This window comes from Littorina saxatilis, linkage group LG11 (assembly GCF_037325665.1).
Source record: "Littorina saxatilis isolate snail1 linkage group LG11, US_GU_Lsax_2.0, whole genome shotgun sequence".
Lineage (NCBI taxonomy): Eukaryota > Metazoa > Mollusca > Gastropoda > Littorinimorpha > Littorinidae > Littorina > Littorina saxatilis.
Window position 1 is genome coordinate 23,662,019 of NC_090255.1, and position 15,819 is coordinate 23,677,837.

General features: G+C 40.9%; 2 protein-coding genes across 4 annotated transcripts in view; both read left to right on the top strand.

The window, feature by feature from the left end:
• The window catches only part of LOC138980066 (proteoglycan 4-like), a gene marked incomplete at its 5' end in the record, with an annotated part of 113,132 nt that overhangs the window by 76,205 nt on the left and 21,108 nt on the right, over positions 1-15,819 (top strand).
• LOC138980059 (phospholipase ABHD3-like) lies at positions 454-14,650 on the top strand. 3 transcript variants are annotated; one of them, XM_070352855.1, is made up of 12 exons: positions 454-796; positions 1,675-1,719; positions 3,472-3,584; positions 4,831-4,994; positions 7,294-7,409; positions 7,808-7,868; positions 9,798-9,843; positions 10,337-10,449; positions 10,791-10,964; positions 12,577-12,625; positions 13,095-13,260; positions 14,202-14,650. In XM_070352855.1, exons 2-12 carry the CDS (start codon positions 1,680-1,682, stop codon positions 14,372-14,374), a joined length of 1,215 nt encoding a protein of 404 aa, XP_070208956.1. In that variant the 5' UTR covers positions 454-796; positions 1,675-1,679; the 3' UTR covers positions 14,375-14,650. The 3 variants fall into 3 exon arrangements, with proteins under 3 accessions (XP_070208956.1, XP_070208957.1, XP_070208958.1); XM_070352856.1 differs by lacking the exon at positions 1,675-1,719 and having other exon boundaries at positions 456-796; XM_070352857.1 differs by lacking the exons at positions 454-796; positions 1,675-1,719 and adding an exon at positions 2,125-2,188.

Genomic DNA, 15,819 nt, shown 5'->3' on the forward strand with positions numbered 1-15,819 from the left:
AAATTCTTCAGCTTCAGGGGGGCTTTGCCCCCCAGACCCCCCAACAGGGCGTTGCCACGGTAACCCACCTCTACCGACAGCTGGACTGACCACAGGTCGTGTTACACCGGCAGAATCCAAACTTTGGCTTAGTGCCTGGTTTTGGTTGAGGCTCGATCCCTAAAACATGTTAACTATCCTTGCTTTGGTTTGAAAGGTTTCCCTTGTCAGGGACCTAATTATTGAGCCCCTCGACAGTCTGAACGAATAAATGCCTAACTTGAATCGTGTGCCTGTGGTGTATTCGAATGAATGTATGAATGGAATTGCGTGCCTGTGGGTAGAAGAACGAGAGTGAAAATGACGTAAACCTTAGTACGTCAGAAAGTAACAGTGACGTAAATACGCCAGACGAATTTATTCTTTTCCATTTTATTTTATTTATTTATTTACATTCAAGAAGAACTGTGTAGAGTTTCCTAATCGATATTGTTTGAAACCATGTATAATTATTCACATAAAGAAATACGTTCATAGTGTGTGTAGTCTAGGCAACTTCAACATCCTCGAGGCGTGGCACGGGCCTTCCAAGCCGCTCTCTGCCGCTTTGCTTTTCATGTGGAATCTATATAGTGGATGGTTCTAACTGAAGTACAAATAGTAGCTTTAAAGAACTGAAAGATGTACAGAAATCATATGATTGGAAAACAACCGGTTAACCAGCTTTAAAAACAAAAAGAGTGTCATACGCATAGACAGGATATGCACACTCATAGGCACAGGACACAGACACTGATTTCCTAATTAAAGAAAGAAGGTGAGTGTTAAATATTTAATTTCAAGTCTGGTCGTTATTGGGATGGGAGGGGGATAGTCAGTGTAGAATTTTTGCAAGATCAAAACCATATGAAATCCGGTGAGAAAAATGTTTTTATGAGTAAAATGAGATCTTTACACTGGCTTTATGCAGCCATGTGCACTGGCCAGCATTCTCACAACTGAATAGGTGAATATCTGTCACACAGTCATGTGTGTTTCTCAGCTCAAACTTGTTTGATTTGGTTTTCTATTTTTACGAATGTCTCATTCATATGGTTGTGGTAAACACCATGCAGGGAATTGTCGATTAAAAAAAAAAGCAAATAGAAAAAGAAAAAAAAATTTCAAAACATTTTGTTGATTGTGTTAAAGAGAGAGAGAGAGAGAGAGAAAGGGTGGGCTGGGTTGTCACCTGAAGATAAGAGACACTGAAAGTCTGACATTCACCTACTTGATTATTTTACAAACCTGTGAAGTTAGGTCTAACAATCGTGGTTCAGCAACTGGCCCAGGGTACAAATGCAATTGCAACCAGCCCCCCCCCCCCCCCAAGTCCCCCCCCCCCCCTCAGTCTCTCTCCTTCTCCCTCTCAGTCTCCGTCAGTCTCCAGTCTCTCTCTCTCTCTCTCTCTCTCTCTCTCTCTCTCTCTCTCTCTCTCTCAGTCTCTCTCTCTCAGTCTCTCTCTCTCACTCTCTGTCTCTCTCTCTCTCTCTCGCTCTTTCAATCTCTCTCTCTCAAATCTTTATTTTACCCTAAAAAAATACAGATTTGTCATTGTCTCTGTCTCCCTGGAAATATATGAAAATAATCCTGATTGGTATGTTCTTTTCGGATACAGTTATTCATTTTTTGAATTATCGTTTATTTTGACGACAGTGATAATGACGTTTTTGCGCACTGAGCATCCATCGTTATGCAGAGGTAATGTATTATTGCACAGTATTCTGACTTTACGTTTGCCGATTTGCGAATGTTTGCTTTACACTCAGTCTTAAACACTTATGAACTACAATGTTTCTATATAATGCACTTCTTGTGGTTGTACATACGTTTTTATTCTTTTACTAGTTATGCCCGGTATTCATGTAATGAGTTTTTAGTAGTTATAAACTTATAATAGTAGATTAGTCCCTCTTTAGGGCGAGGGCCAGATGCAAAAAAGTATACCTACTTATTCTGTTACCCTCGCAAAATAAAGAATTGTCATTGTCATCGTTTTTGCCATTGTCTCTGTGAACATTTGCCTTTTTTTGTTTGTTTGATTGTGAAGTGTGTGCTTTTGGTTGATATTTAGTAATAAGATGAAAATTAGACTCGGTGCTGGGAGTTGCTTCCCTTCATTTTGAGATAGAAAGTAAAACTTCACGGGGCGTACTTGACACACGGAAAGGTAAGAGTTTATGGGCGAGTTTATGTGTCAAATTATGTTCTTGAAGTAAAATTCTTTTATTCAACATCTTACAATTCAACGGATGGCCGCGAAGGAGGATTCATATCTAAACATTTCATTGAAAAACTGAATTTCCAAAAGAGCCGTGCCCTTTAAGTTATAGTTCAAAAGGGTAAAGTGCACTATGAACAATACAACCTGACAATAAGTTAGTGGACTAGAACATTTGCACTAGTATTGGAGTCTGTGATGAAAAAAAAACCTTAGTTGCAATACTTAACCGAACCAGTCATTGGAGATTTAGGTCAGAAGATGAAGATTTGTTAAGTAATTCCACTACCAGTACCACTTTTAGCATAACATGAAAGAAAACAAAATCATGACTCAGTAAGTTGTTGAAGATTTAGTTATGAAGATTGCACTTTTTGTAATTGTATTGCCACTTTTAATTAAGTGATAGATATAGAATGAAAAAAATCATGATTCAGTCAGTAAGTTACTCATTTAAGTTTAGAAGATGACATTTTATTTAGTAATTGCATTTCCACTTTTAATTAAGTACCATAAAATGGGGGAAAAAATCATGGCTCAGTAAGTTATCACCGAAATTAAGTAAGTTATAACCAAACTTATTTAGATGCAGGGGTTTCTTTTTAAGCCTGGAATCAGGGGGCATTCATGTTAAATAAGTACTAGACCGTGGAACCATGCATGTACTCTTAGCAGTGAGCAACCTGTATCTGTATCTGTGGGTTACGTCGCTAGCATCCAGATTGCTGGCTTTGGCGCGACGGGTGGGTGTGCGCAACGACGTCGTTTATCGGCGGCTGGTAGTCAGCGCCGCCTTGAATGCCTCAGTAGATGCTGAGTGGACAACTGTGTTGTCCAGGTGATTCCACTCTATTGTGGATCGTGGGAAGAACAACTGTTTGTATTGTTCAGTGTTGCAGCGTGGTACAGCTGAACAACTGCAGCTGTGTTGTTCCCAGCAGACCACAAAAGGTCAGTTGAATCTGGAATGACAGTATAGGCCCAACCAAATCTCCTGGCTTTGTCCGTTTAGGAGGAAAATTGGTGGTCAGAACACATACCTCCGTAGTACATCACATGTCAAAACAATTGGACTGCCGACTGGCCAGGTGTCAGCTAGACCAATACGTTTGATAAAAGATAGAATGCTTCAATAACCAAAGACCCAGGCCTGAAAACACTGTTGAGTATTGTTATGACTACGATTCAATATTTAGAAATGATAGTTAAATTCGTTGTTTTCTTTTTTCCAGTCATGGATACCTCAGGCAGAATTCTTCAGTATTTGCAGGACAGACCAGCCCTCCCTCTCACGTTTGCTGTTGGGAGTCTCTACGCAGCATACTACTTGTGTGTGGTTGTAAAGGTAAAGACCATCCTTAACTGAGCCCTTCGCAAAGTCTTTTTACCAAAAATTCAGGGCCAAAGCTTTGTGCAACGAGCTTCGCGAAGTAGGCTTTGCGAAGTCGACTTTGTCCAATGCAAACATTGATATTAATAGACACATCAAATTTGTATTATTACTTTTATTATTTGAACAGATCACATTTCTCTGATGCATGTAACAAGAACTTAATTATCAAGCAAGAAAAGAACTTTTTGATAATCTGCTTTAGGCCACACAAAAAAATAGTCTGTTTACGGTATCCCGACCGACCCTATTTTTTCCACGACCCAAGACTTTTTTTATGGCATTTAGAAGAAATTTTAAAAACATTTTAGAAAAAATACAAATAAAAAAAAGTCTTTGTTTTTTGGCAAAGTAACTTAAAAAATATGGGTTTTTTTGGGGAAAAAAAAAATCCCGACCTACCGACCCTATTTTTTTTGTGCCTATGTAATGTTACCGTAAACAGACTTTTTTGTTTGTTTTGCCTTATCTAAATTTTATATACAAACCTGTTTTATGATTTTATCATCAATTAATTTATGTTCTACATTTTTTTGCAAAAAGACCAGGAAATTTTGAAAGCGCTGTATTTCAGACTTGTTGATGTAATCCAGTGGTCGGTGGAAGTGACCTTTGAGGACTTACCATCTTGGGCATAGAAACAAAAACCTGGATTGGATATATATATTTATATCTATATCTATATACGGCTTGTGTGTGTCTGTCTGTCTGTCTGTGTTCACGATTCACGGCCAAAGTTCTCGATGGATCTGCTTCAAATTTGGTGGGCATATTCAGGTAGACCCCGGACACAATCTGGTCGATGAAAATTTTCAACATGTGCTCTCAGCGCGCAGCGCTGAACCGATTTTAGTTTTTATGGTTTTTCTGTACATCCATTCCCAGTAACTCATCCTTATCTTCTCCAGTGTTTTGCGCGTTTATCTCCCTCCCTTCGTGTGGCGTCAATCGCGTACAGTGCGCCACTCACCCGGCAAAGCCAGGTACCCGGCGAAGCCGTTGTACGGTGCACCACTCACCCGGCAAAGCCGGGTACCTGGTGAAGCCGGGTATTCGGCTCTACTTCTTCCCAGGCGAAGCCGGTACCCGGCGAAGCGGGTAATCACGGACTGTACATCTTCCTATCATCCTAGAATTTAAAAACCCCATCAGAAATATTTCTCCACATAAATTATATATATATGTGTTGCTTTATGTGCAGAGACCTCAGATTGCCTGTGGAGACAAGAGACTGCAGAAGCTGATCGAGCGACACTGTCCGGTGGCCAGGGAGTACTACTGGCCCACATGGTGGTGCTTCCAGGCGCACGTCATGACTCTGCTACGAGCCCTTGTACAGTCGTGGCCACATGTTGACTATCGCGGGTAGGACCTCTCTCCTATTCAAGGCCAAAGAAAATGTTTTTTTAAATTTCGATGATGCGGCCAAAAAAAGTTGGTCGGCTCCTTTTTTTTTTAATTAAAGTTTGATTTTTTATTTACACAGTCTCAATTATGTCTTTTTATGGGCCAGAAATCATGCGAGCTCTGTTCTCTGAATGTTGGAGAAGAGAAACGTCCTTGCCAAGGATGCAAAATTGATTTGTTTTATTTCATTTTTTAATTAATGTTTTTTAGGAGGAGGGCCGAAACAAGGTTTAGGGTCGAGAGGGAAAAAGAGGGTCGGTTGGGGAATCTGAAACATTGAATTTGTTTGATTTGGGCCAATCATTTAACTTATAGCTGGGGGTCTTGGCTGGTGGGTGTCTATGGATGCAGGTATGGGAATTGTCCGCGAATTCACGGATTTCCGCAAAAAGGAAATGACGTTTCAGCAAAAATAAAAAATTGTCCGCGACAAAAAAAAAGTAAATTAAATTATATGTATACTTTTGTCTCTCGATCCATTATTTGCTTACACGAGAACTATCAAAGTATTGGTCTAAAATGCTAAAATTCATTTTCCATCCGGCGGGCTTTGGCCCCCTGGTCCCCCCAACGGGGCTCTGCCCCTGTACCCTGCCGGGGCCTAGGCGGACCCTGGACCTCGGCCTATTAAATTACATATTCTTACCCCAATTCTCATAAATGCATTGACTTCAATCTCACATGCTAGATCATAGATGTCGAAAAACTACTCAAATTACCTGCCTTGCAAGGGTGGTAACCAAGCTAAAAACAGACGCCATATCCGTTGCTATGCCCTGTCCCACCTGGTTACCCATAACCCACTGTGCACCACGTGAGCGCCGGCATCCGGAATAATCATTTGAGACTTCTCAAAAACCAGTAGGAAATTAAGTAGCGGGGATGGATGGGAGGGTTTTTCGACATCTAGCATGTGAGATTGAAGTCAATGCATTTATGAGAATTGGGTAAGTATATTAATCAAATGAAAATTTACTATTAACATTTTCCATTTTCAGAGTTTTTTTCTATTTTGGAATCCCCATGCCTGGGATGGGATCATGTATTTATTTATTTATTTATTTATTTATTTATCAATGGGTACATCTATCTATATATATATACGACTTGTGTCTGTGTGTGTGTCTGTGTGTGAGTTCGCGATGCACGGCCAAAGTTCTCGATGGATCTGCTTCAAATTTGGTGGGCATATTCAGGTAGACCCGGGACAGGACACAACCTGGTCGATATTTCAACACGTGCTTTCAGCGCGCAGCGCTGAACCGATTTTGGTTCCACCTCAGCTATTTTGGTTCCACCTCAGCTACCCGGGCCCCCATACCGACACACCAAAGCCAAAGTTCTCGGTGGATCTTTTTCAAATTTGGACACCGTATTCAGCTACACCCCGGACACAATATCATCGATGAGATATTTCAACACGTGCTCTCAGCGCGCAGCGCTGAACCGATTTTGGTTTTTGTGTTCATTTCACCATTATAAGTAACTCTTCCTTATCTTCTCATCTTCTCCAGGTTTACCTCCCTTCCTTCGTATGGTGCACTATGGGGCATCTTCGGATATTCCCGGCGTTCTGTTACTATTTTTAGAAGGTCACCGCAGTGTCCAGAACGTAAATTGGACCCGTAAATTATCCTCACTGTAAAAGTGCAAAGGTCGAATCAATTTATAGCCACGCGAAAAATACACTGTCATCTATCTCTCTATAGATACGGCTTCTCTGTGTTTGTGTGTGTGTGTGTGTGTGTGTGTGTGTCTCTCTATGTGAGCAACACCTGGGGATTGTTCAGTTCTGTTTGTGATGTGGTCTGGCGGCTTTTGTGTATTTGTATGTACTGGCCTTCCTTTGAGAAGCCATAACAGTTCAAAAGGGCTTACAGATAAGCTCTAAATTGCTCAATCCTGTTTGAGTGGAGTTCGCCTCCAAAGGTGATTAACACGGTTACATTCGTCGACAAGGATGGGACTCGATATGGTCAGGAATGGCATTATGGCCACTGAATCATTTTCGTGCTGTTCCCATTCCACGAATCTGGGAGGGACCTAAGCTTGGCGGGTCCATTGTTCGGACCCGGCGAAGCCGGCGTACGGCTCTAAGTACTTCTTCCCGGCGAAGCCGGCTACCCGGCGAAGCGGGTATTCATTCTAGTATATATATATTTGTTTTCCCCCCTCTATTTATCATTTGGTTTATTAATCAATGGGTTTATTTATTTATTCATTTAGATTATGTTTTTGTTGTGTGTTTCCCGATCAGGGAGTTGTTGCCGCTGCCTGATGGAGGACAGGTGAAACTGGACTGGGCTGATAACGACAACTCCCCCATCCCCTCCTCCTCCCGCCCCACTGTCATACTGCTACCTGGACTTACAGGTGAGAGAGTGAGGATGGTACGCTTTAAAGATACTCTCCTTCTGGCATATGTTCTTACTGTGGGTATTAACCACGACAGATCTATCCAGGCTCTAAATCAGGGATAAAAATGTCACCTCCAGATGGACACGCACCCAATATCTGCAGCATGCCTTTTGTCTGTGCAGAATATGATGTTGTTGTTGGTGAATTAATTTTATAAAGCAGAAAATGTGTCTTTTGCAGAACAGGACTGCAGAATTGACAGCAACAACTTGAACCTTGATATTAACTCTCAAACATGTTCAGTTGCAAGAAGACTTTAGATTGTTGACATAATAATTCCCTATTTACTTGCATGATTGTACTAGTTTGCAGTTTCTTGAAAGTCACTTACTTATTTTCATTGTATTCTGCAGGTGCCAGTGATGAGAACTATGTGCTACATATGGTCCAGGAGACCCTTGAGTTGGGCTACAGGTCTGTATATCCTTCAAGTACACTCTTTGACAGTAATTTAAGTTCCTTAATGTCACGTTTTAATAGATCACATAAGGTGATTATGAACGGTTAGTTACTGCTAACTAACTAACCACACCACGATCCACTCTCGCAGTCATACAAATAGATAGAATCAACAAAAGTATAAGTTTCAGACGCCTGTTTATATACTATCTCGCCACCTCCCTCGAGACTTCACTCCAAAAGATGTTTTTACGTTCAAAACGTAAAAAAGGGGTCACTGACAAAAAATGCCAGTTAAAGTTTAGAAAATATACACGCTGATCTCGTGTAAAGACAGGAAAGATAGCTGTCTGTAAAAAGCGCTGGTTAAATGCAGTTGTCACAACCCACGTCGTCACCACTCAAATATAATCACAAATAGTAAAAGATGACTTGGTGGTAAAAGGGCGCAATGGCACGGTACACTTAGCTTTTAGTTACGGAGTGGGCGACCCGTAAATAATCCTTCCCCACTACTGCTTCGTTGATTGGAGTGCCGGCTGGCATGGAACGAAGCAGGGAATCGTGGGGAAATCAGGCGCCTCACTCAGCTGCTGAAGACAACGGGTGGTCGTGTAGGTGACGTCACAGCCTGCCGGAAGACCCCTGCAGACGGTGACGGCCTCACCGGTTATCCCAGCAGCAGCAACAGCATACAGCACCACGACACCAGGTTACAGCATACAGCTCCGCGACATCAGGTTATGTAGGTAGTAGATACCAGATAAAGATGTTCCGGTTACCGCTGAGTAGTAGATACCGCTGAATCCGATGAGTAGTAAAAAACCGCTGAATCCGATAAGTAGGAAATAAGCTCAACAGCCTAATGTAAGTAACTCTCCTTTAAGCGAATCCGCTTCTTTTGTATGGCTATCGTCCGTCGACGAATTTCCTGCCACACTCTTGTGCTGAATTTTACTTCATGCGTGAGAATTTTTCCCCCGCTCAGCCAAGAAACAACCTGACAACCTCGTCGTCAGCAACATGTAAACAGCGAAAAGTGGTCCCTTCTTGACGTTCCTAAAAGCCCTACTGTACTGATCTAATGTCCCGTGTTGAATACCATCAAACTCTTAGGAAAAAGACACCAACACTTCTCTCTTGCTGCTCAATGCTCAAGTGTGTCGTTTCAAGTCCTCCTCAAAACACCTTGAAAAACATCACGTGACTCTAGCGACCAATCACTATCGTCACACGTACAGCTCAGTTCCCAGTTGATTTTGTCCAGACAGCAAAATCACGCACGTGGAACCCCTGTACACAATGTCGTCCCTTGCATGCCAGCCAGGCGTGCAGAAAACGAAATCCCCGTGCCAAGCTCGGTCAGCAGAAACCAGCCCGTCGCCAAAAGCACAGGCGCTTTTCGTTGCAATTCGAGAAAGGCACCCCACAGAGTGTTCCTTTCTCAATCCATGTCACTAAAACCGTGACACTTAATATATATATGTCAAATACATCATTGTTAATTTCCATTGGTGAAACCATGCTGTAACTTTGTGAGCATACACTTTGTAAGGCTAAATCATTGAGTAATTATCTGGGTATGCACTGGTTGTCCTAATACTTAATTTACTAATGGACGATTTTTCAAAAATAACTCCGTATTATCAGCGGTCTGGAAGAATAAAAAACCCTTTACTTCGCACAAGCTTTTCACAACATCGGGAGGTAACATATTTATAGTGGACACTGCATAGCATACACATCAGAGTAAGTTGTTCATCCCGATCGCAGGATACAGCCGATCGGAAGCGTGGAACATGCTTCGGATGTTGTGAAAAGCTTGTCTGAGGTAAAGGGGCTCTTACTCTGACAAGAGTCATTTCCGAAAAACGTCTATTCACAATACCTTGAATACAGAAACTGACGCGATACATTGATTGATACGTTGACTGTTTGTGACAGGTGTGTGGTCTTTAACAACAGAGGCCAAGGTGGAGCTGATCTCTTAGTAGGTTCAACTGTTTTTGACTCTGTGTGACTGTAAACGTGTGTGTGTGCTTGTCTGTTGATCTGTGTGTTTCAGAAAGAGTTTGAAGCACACTAAATTCTCTCCTGCATATAGTTTTGAGCATGTGTATACTGTGTGTGTTGGGGGGGGTGGCTGTCTCTCACTCTTGCTGTCTCTCTCTCTCGCTGTCTCTCTCTCTCTCTCTCTCTCTCTCTCTCTCTCTCTCTCTCTCTCTCTGTGTCTCTCTCTCGCTCTCTCTCTCTCTCTCTCTCTAAGTCTGTTTCATCTACCCACAAACAATCAACAACAACAAATCTTCGGTTTTTATTTATTTTATTTTTGTTTTTCTCAGATGTATATGTGCATGTGTGTTGCCTTTAAACAAATTGTATATCAGCCATTCATTTTTAAACCTTGTATTTCTTTGAAAGCATAAATTAAAATAAACCCATTTTAAAACTTTATGCGCAAAACATTTTCATTGTTTGTACAGACTCCTCGTACATACTGTGCAACCAACACAGAGGATCTAGAGTGTGTCGTCAGTCACATCAACAAGACGTTTCCTAATGCCAAGATCATGGGCGTTGGCGTCTCTCTTGGCGCGTAAGAGTTGTCTTTCTTTTTCTTCATCTTCTAGCTGCTGCTGCCATAGATATTCGTCAGTTTAGTTCTGATGCTGTGTTGTGTTGTGTTTTTATTTTTTCATGTGACACGTGACAAGAAACAAGTTGTCTTAATTATGCGGAGATGCATGCATTGTTGTGATGGTTTTTTTTTTCCATTGGAGACATTGTCCTCCTCATATGTGTTTTTCTGTCATCTTTAACCTGTGTGCTCATGCATTGATCTTTGTGAATGCTGATAAGACAAGAGCTATATACACATGTAAGCAAAAAAAGTTCAAAAGAAATAAGAGAGCTAAACATTCTTCTTTTTTTTTGCAGGGTCATTCTGTTCCAGTATCTGGCAAATAAAGGGAAGGAAGCGGGCCTGTGTGCCGGAATGTGTATTTCCGTCACCTGGAATCTCCCGATCTCGGCCGATTCTCTGGAGAGACCCCTGAGCTATCTCTTCTACAACAAATACCTCGCCAGAAATTTGGTCAAGAAATTAAAAAGGTGAAGCCTTTGATTTTTTTCAGGGGTCCCTTTTTTCCGCAAATTTGCAGATTTGTGAGGAATGTTAAAATAATAAACCCATAAAGGAGCTGAAATTTGACTCAGATTTGATCAGTTTTGATATAAGTTTCAAAATGTCTCTGGGCCCACCCCTGTAGCACTTCAACTATTCTTCGCTTTTGTTCAGTGAGAGTCCCCTTTTCTGTCACGGCTTTCATGGAATGTATGTGACAATTCAAAGTAAAACTTGTGAATGAAGCCTTCTGGCGCATTGTTGAGTTGACAGTCTAACCTGAAATATAAACAGTCAAGCTTTCACCCCTGTTTAGAATTTTGAAACTGCAATGAGAATGAGAAGAGAGAGAGTGAAAGAGAGAGACGGGCGCAGTGGCGTGGTGGTAAGACGTCGGCCTCCTAATCGCGAGGTCGTGAGTTCGAATCCCGGTCGCTGCAGCCTGGAGTGGTGGGTTAAGAGTGGAGATTTTTTCGATTTCCCAGGTCAACTTATGTGCAGACCTGCTGGTGACTTAACCCCCTTCGTGTGTACACGCAAGCACAAGACCAAGTGCACACGGAAAAGATCCTGTAATCCATGTCAGAGTTCGGTGGGTTATATTTAGAAACACGAAAATACCCAGCATGCCTCCCCGCATACCTGTCAAGTCATACGCATTCTGCGTAATTCTTACGGTTTTTCGGTGTTTTTTGGGTCCTACGTCGTATACCACAAACCATACGCATTTTCAGCATTTAAAAAAAAAAAAAAAAAAAACTTTTTTTTTTTTTTTTTCTTTCTTTTTTTTTCTGGCATGGACTGCCGTTCATTCATTTCTGAGGAGGAGCTTGCACCAGCCACACAACAGAAGTTCTGGCATGATGTGCGCCAGTTCTACTTGGCCTGTGTGAGGAAAATGTTGAATAAATTTCCATTTGGCAGTGAAACCCTGCAACACCTTCAAATGCTGGAAGCTGTCTGGGAGCTGACACACTGACTGCCTTCTTGCAGGTCAAAATTAACTCTGATGCATGCTGCCATGATTTTAAGGTGACTGGCAGCATGATTGACAAAGCAAAGATTTGCACAGATGAATACAACAAAGAAATCAAGTGACAAGTGACAAAAAAAAATGAATGAACAAGAGTGCAGTGTAAATGTATTACATGTAGTGGTAAATACAGAGCAGTTTGTGTAGAAAGGAATTTATGTGTTTTACTTTTAGTTTGCGAAAACCAATCTGATTGGTTTAGTGTGTATGCGTGAGAAGTTGAATTTGTGCGTTTGTCCTGATCCACGCATTAACTATGGTTTTTGATCCCCAACTATGGTTTCTTATGCCATTTACTATGGTCAGAGGCCAAAAGTACTTGACAGGTATGCTCCTGAAATCGGCGTATGCTGCCCGAATGGCAGGGTAAAAACGGTCATACACGTAAAAATCCACTCGTGCTAAAAACACGAGTGAACGTGGGAGTCTAAGCCCATGAACGAAAAAGAAGAAGTGAAAGAGAGAGAGAGTGTGTGTGTTTGTGTGCGTGTGTGTGTTGACTGAATTTCGACCAACTTTAACACCAGTGCACATTTTTTTCATGCTAAGTAGTCTGTATTTTTCAGCACTGGCCACATGTTCAAGAACGATGTGGATGTGGATCATGCTTTGAAGGTAAATAAATTTGTTTTCAGCATTGCAATTAACATCATTAGTATCCCAGTACTGCCAAGTATGACGGGGGGAAAAAGTAGCGTAAGGGCTCAAAATGTGGATGTGAGGAGGCTGCAAAAACTTTGAACTGGAAAAGCCTTGTTCATGGGTTGCTTCTTGCTAAACAAACATGAATCTTTGTTGTTTTAGTTGTCTGTGCTCTTTATCTTGTCCTTTTTTAGCAGTTGTTGAAGTTTGAAACAGGTAAGACTGCTTCAGTTCCAAAATTAGGAATAAAAAAAGGATAATTTTTTTTTCTCATTTATCATTTTATCATCTAAAAAACAAAACATTTACATTAATCAAACGTTTAGGGATGTTTTGCATTGATGATTATTAAACAATAAACTTGCAATTCTTTTTTTATTTAGTTTTTGCTGTTGTTATTTGCGTTCTCGTTGTTGATGTATTTATGGTTTTTCTTCTTCAGAGCCGGACTATACGAGAGTTTGATGAGAGATTTACGTCAAAACAGTTTGGCTATGAGTCCTGTGAGGATTACTACAAGGATGCCTCTCTTCACCACAAAATTCATCTGCTACACGTCCCTGTGCTGACCCTAAATGCTGCGGATGATACTTTTTCTCCTCTTGATGGTCAGTTCTTCTGGTTTGCATATATATAACAGGGGTGGGACTTATCCGCGGATTTCCGCGGACACAACTTACGAATTCCGCTGGAATAATCTATTTTTCTGCGTCCCATTTGAAGTGAAGATGGAACAGAACACTGGAGGCCTGAGAGTTAAATTGTGCTGACTGAAAACTCCTGATAACTAATAGTCATGTTGAGCCTCAATACATTGAGGCTCATACTTGGATCACTTGGATCATACTATTGCCAGTATTGGATTATGGATACATGGTTCATTACGTAAATATGCACCATTACAATGTTACCACTGTTGTGTGAAAGTGTTTTTTATGTTTGGTTGGGATTTTTTTTTTTTTTTTGGGAGGGGGGGGTGTGGGGGAGTGGGGTGGGGGGGAGGGGTGAGGAGAATGTCTTTTTTACCTGATCCAAACGAGTTGAATTTTAGTCTCAAAATGCACCAGATTGCACAGATTTTAATGTACCATTTAAAATAAAACGGGGGAGCATGCCCCCGAACCCTCCTAGAAAAAAGGGATTTCCTCTTTTTTCATCACAAGAGAGTCCCACCCCTGATATAAAGACAGACCTATCCACTTCATCATCTACATGTTGTGTGAATCAAAAAACAAGAATTGTAGGTCTGCCATTATGAATAATAAAGGCACATTCAGATATGGCCAGGCTTTTATATACATGTATATGATTAGAACATCCCACCACTTGGTTACATACCAAAATAAACAACCTAAGTACAGTGGGATTTAAAAAAAAAAAAAAATTGGTAAATGCAATCATGCACTAGTGGCGTTTTTAAGAAATGAATTGATCAAATACTTTCAATTCAACATTGGAAGGACTGTGCCTTTAAGAGAAGGGCCTACTAGGGTATATCTCAGTAGGTACTCTATGGGACAGTTGTTTATCTTTCTGTTGTTTGTCGCAGCAATACCAGTTGAGAAGGCCAAGCAAAATGACAACATTGCCATGGTGATCACAGCACATGGAGGCCATATTGGATTTCTTGAAGGCAGCATCCCCAGAGACAGGAACTACATGTTTCGATGGTTCTCGCAGTATGTTGATGCCGTTTTCAAACACGGCTTCAAGGATGATTGATGATGGCATATTGATTAGGTAATATAGCACTTTTGTGATCAAGTTGTGATTGTAGTGTATCATACATTAAGGATTTTTTTCTAACAAAACAAACAAACTAGTCCTTTACTTTGTGATATTTCTTGGACTTTTTGTTACCTAGGTGTGATACAATGAGTATTTTTGTAGCAAAATTATTTCGAAAGCACATTCATATTTATTACATGGGACCATGTGTTATATATTGCCATAATAAAAAGTCACCATCATCCACGGATGAAATGTGACCTAAGCAAAGAGAGACACAGTCAAATAGAGAGGAACACATGCATATTGCTACTCTCCGAACAACCCCCACCCACCCCCCCCTCTCTCTCTCTCTCTCTCTCTCTCTCTCTCTCTCTCTCTCTCTCTCTCTCTCTCTCTCTCTCTCTCTCTCTCTCTCTCTCTCTCTCTCTCTCTCTCTCTCTCACGCACGCACGCACGCACATATACCTGTACACACGCATGCAGGCACACTTGCACACACACACACACACACACACACACACACACACACACACACACACACACACACACCAGATTTGATTTAAATTTTGGCTTTGAGAAGACTATAAGCGCGGATTACAGATACATTTACGCACAACTTTAAGCTTATAATTCTACAATGTTGTGATCTCATAATTGCCAAATAAAACAACAGTTTAATGCATGATACCATGATAGGATGGAGAGATAGACAACCTCTTTGCTTACATGTAAGTTTGTGTCTGTTAAAACATGTTGTGCATCTATTTATTTGTGGATACGGATGTAAGTTGAATTGCTACCATCAGAGTTTCTGTCAGTGTGCGGTTGCATTTGTGAGTGTGTGTGTCTGTTCATGAGCATTTGATATGCTAATTGTTGCTTTGTAATTTTCCTCACTTGTTATTAATTTTGTTCACTGGATTTAAAGGAATACAGCTCATGAAAAAACTCATCACATACACACACACACACTGACACACACACGCACACACTCATTTTATTTGTGTTAGATTATACTGTTACTCAGCTCGCATGATCAAATTGCTGAAGAAATATACAGATGTTGCATGGCAGCTCACACATTTTATTGGGATCAACAAAAGTGACAAATGCACTTGGACAAAATGCAAAATACCCTTATATATATTGTAAAGTGCATTCCTACAATTTTACTAACCCAAGTTTGTCTAATGACTAATGGAAGGTGTACATTTTGCTTATAAGCTCTCTTTTTCTCAAGGGACATAATTTTATCAGCTTACAAATACATTTTCATGGTGTCTATGCAATATGACAATTATTTTTTATCGAATGAGAGCTTTAAAATGCATATAAAATATGATCTTTGCCTTTGTGTGTGTGTGTGTGTGTGTGTGTGTGTGTGTGTGTGTGTGTGTGTGTGTGTGTGTGTGTGTGTGTGTGCAAGTGTGAAAAGC

Excerpts from the sequence above, each read along its gene's own strand:
- LOC138980059 (XM_070352855.1), top strand. The coding sequence starts at position 1,680 with ATGACGTTTTTGCGCACTGAGCATCCATCGTTATGCAGAG. Across the intron at positions 1,720-3,471 it reads GCATCCATCGTTATGCAGAG|TCATGGATACCTCAGGCAGA; the intron begins GTAATGTATTAT and ends TCTTTTTTCCAG. Across the intron at positions 10,965-12,576 it reads TTGGTCAAGAAATTAAAAAG|CACTGGCCACATGTTCAAGA; the intron begins GTGAAGCCTTTG and ends TGTATTTTTCAG.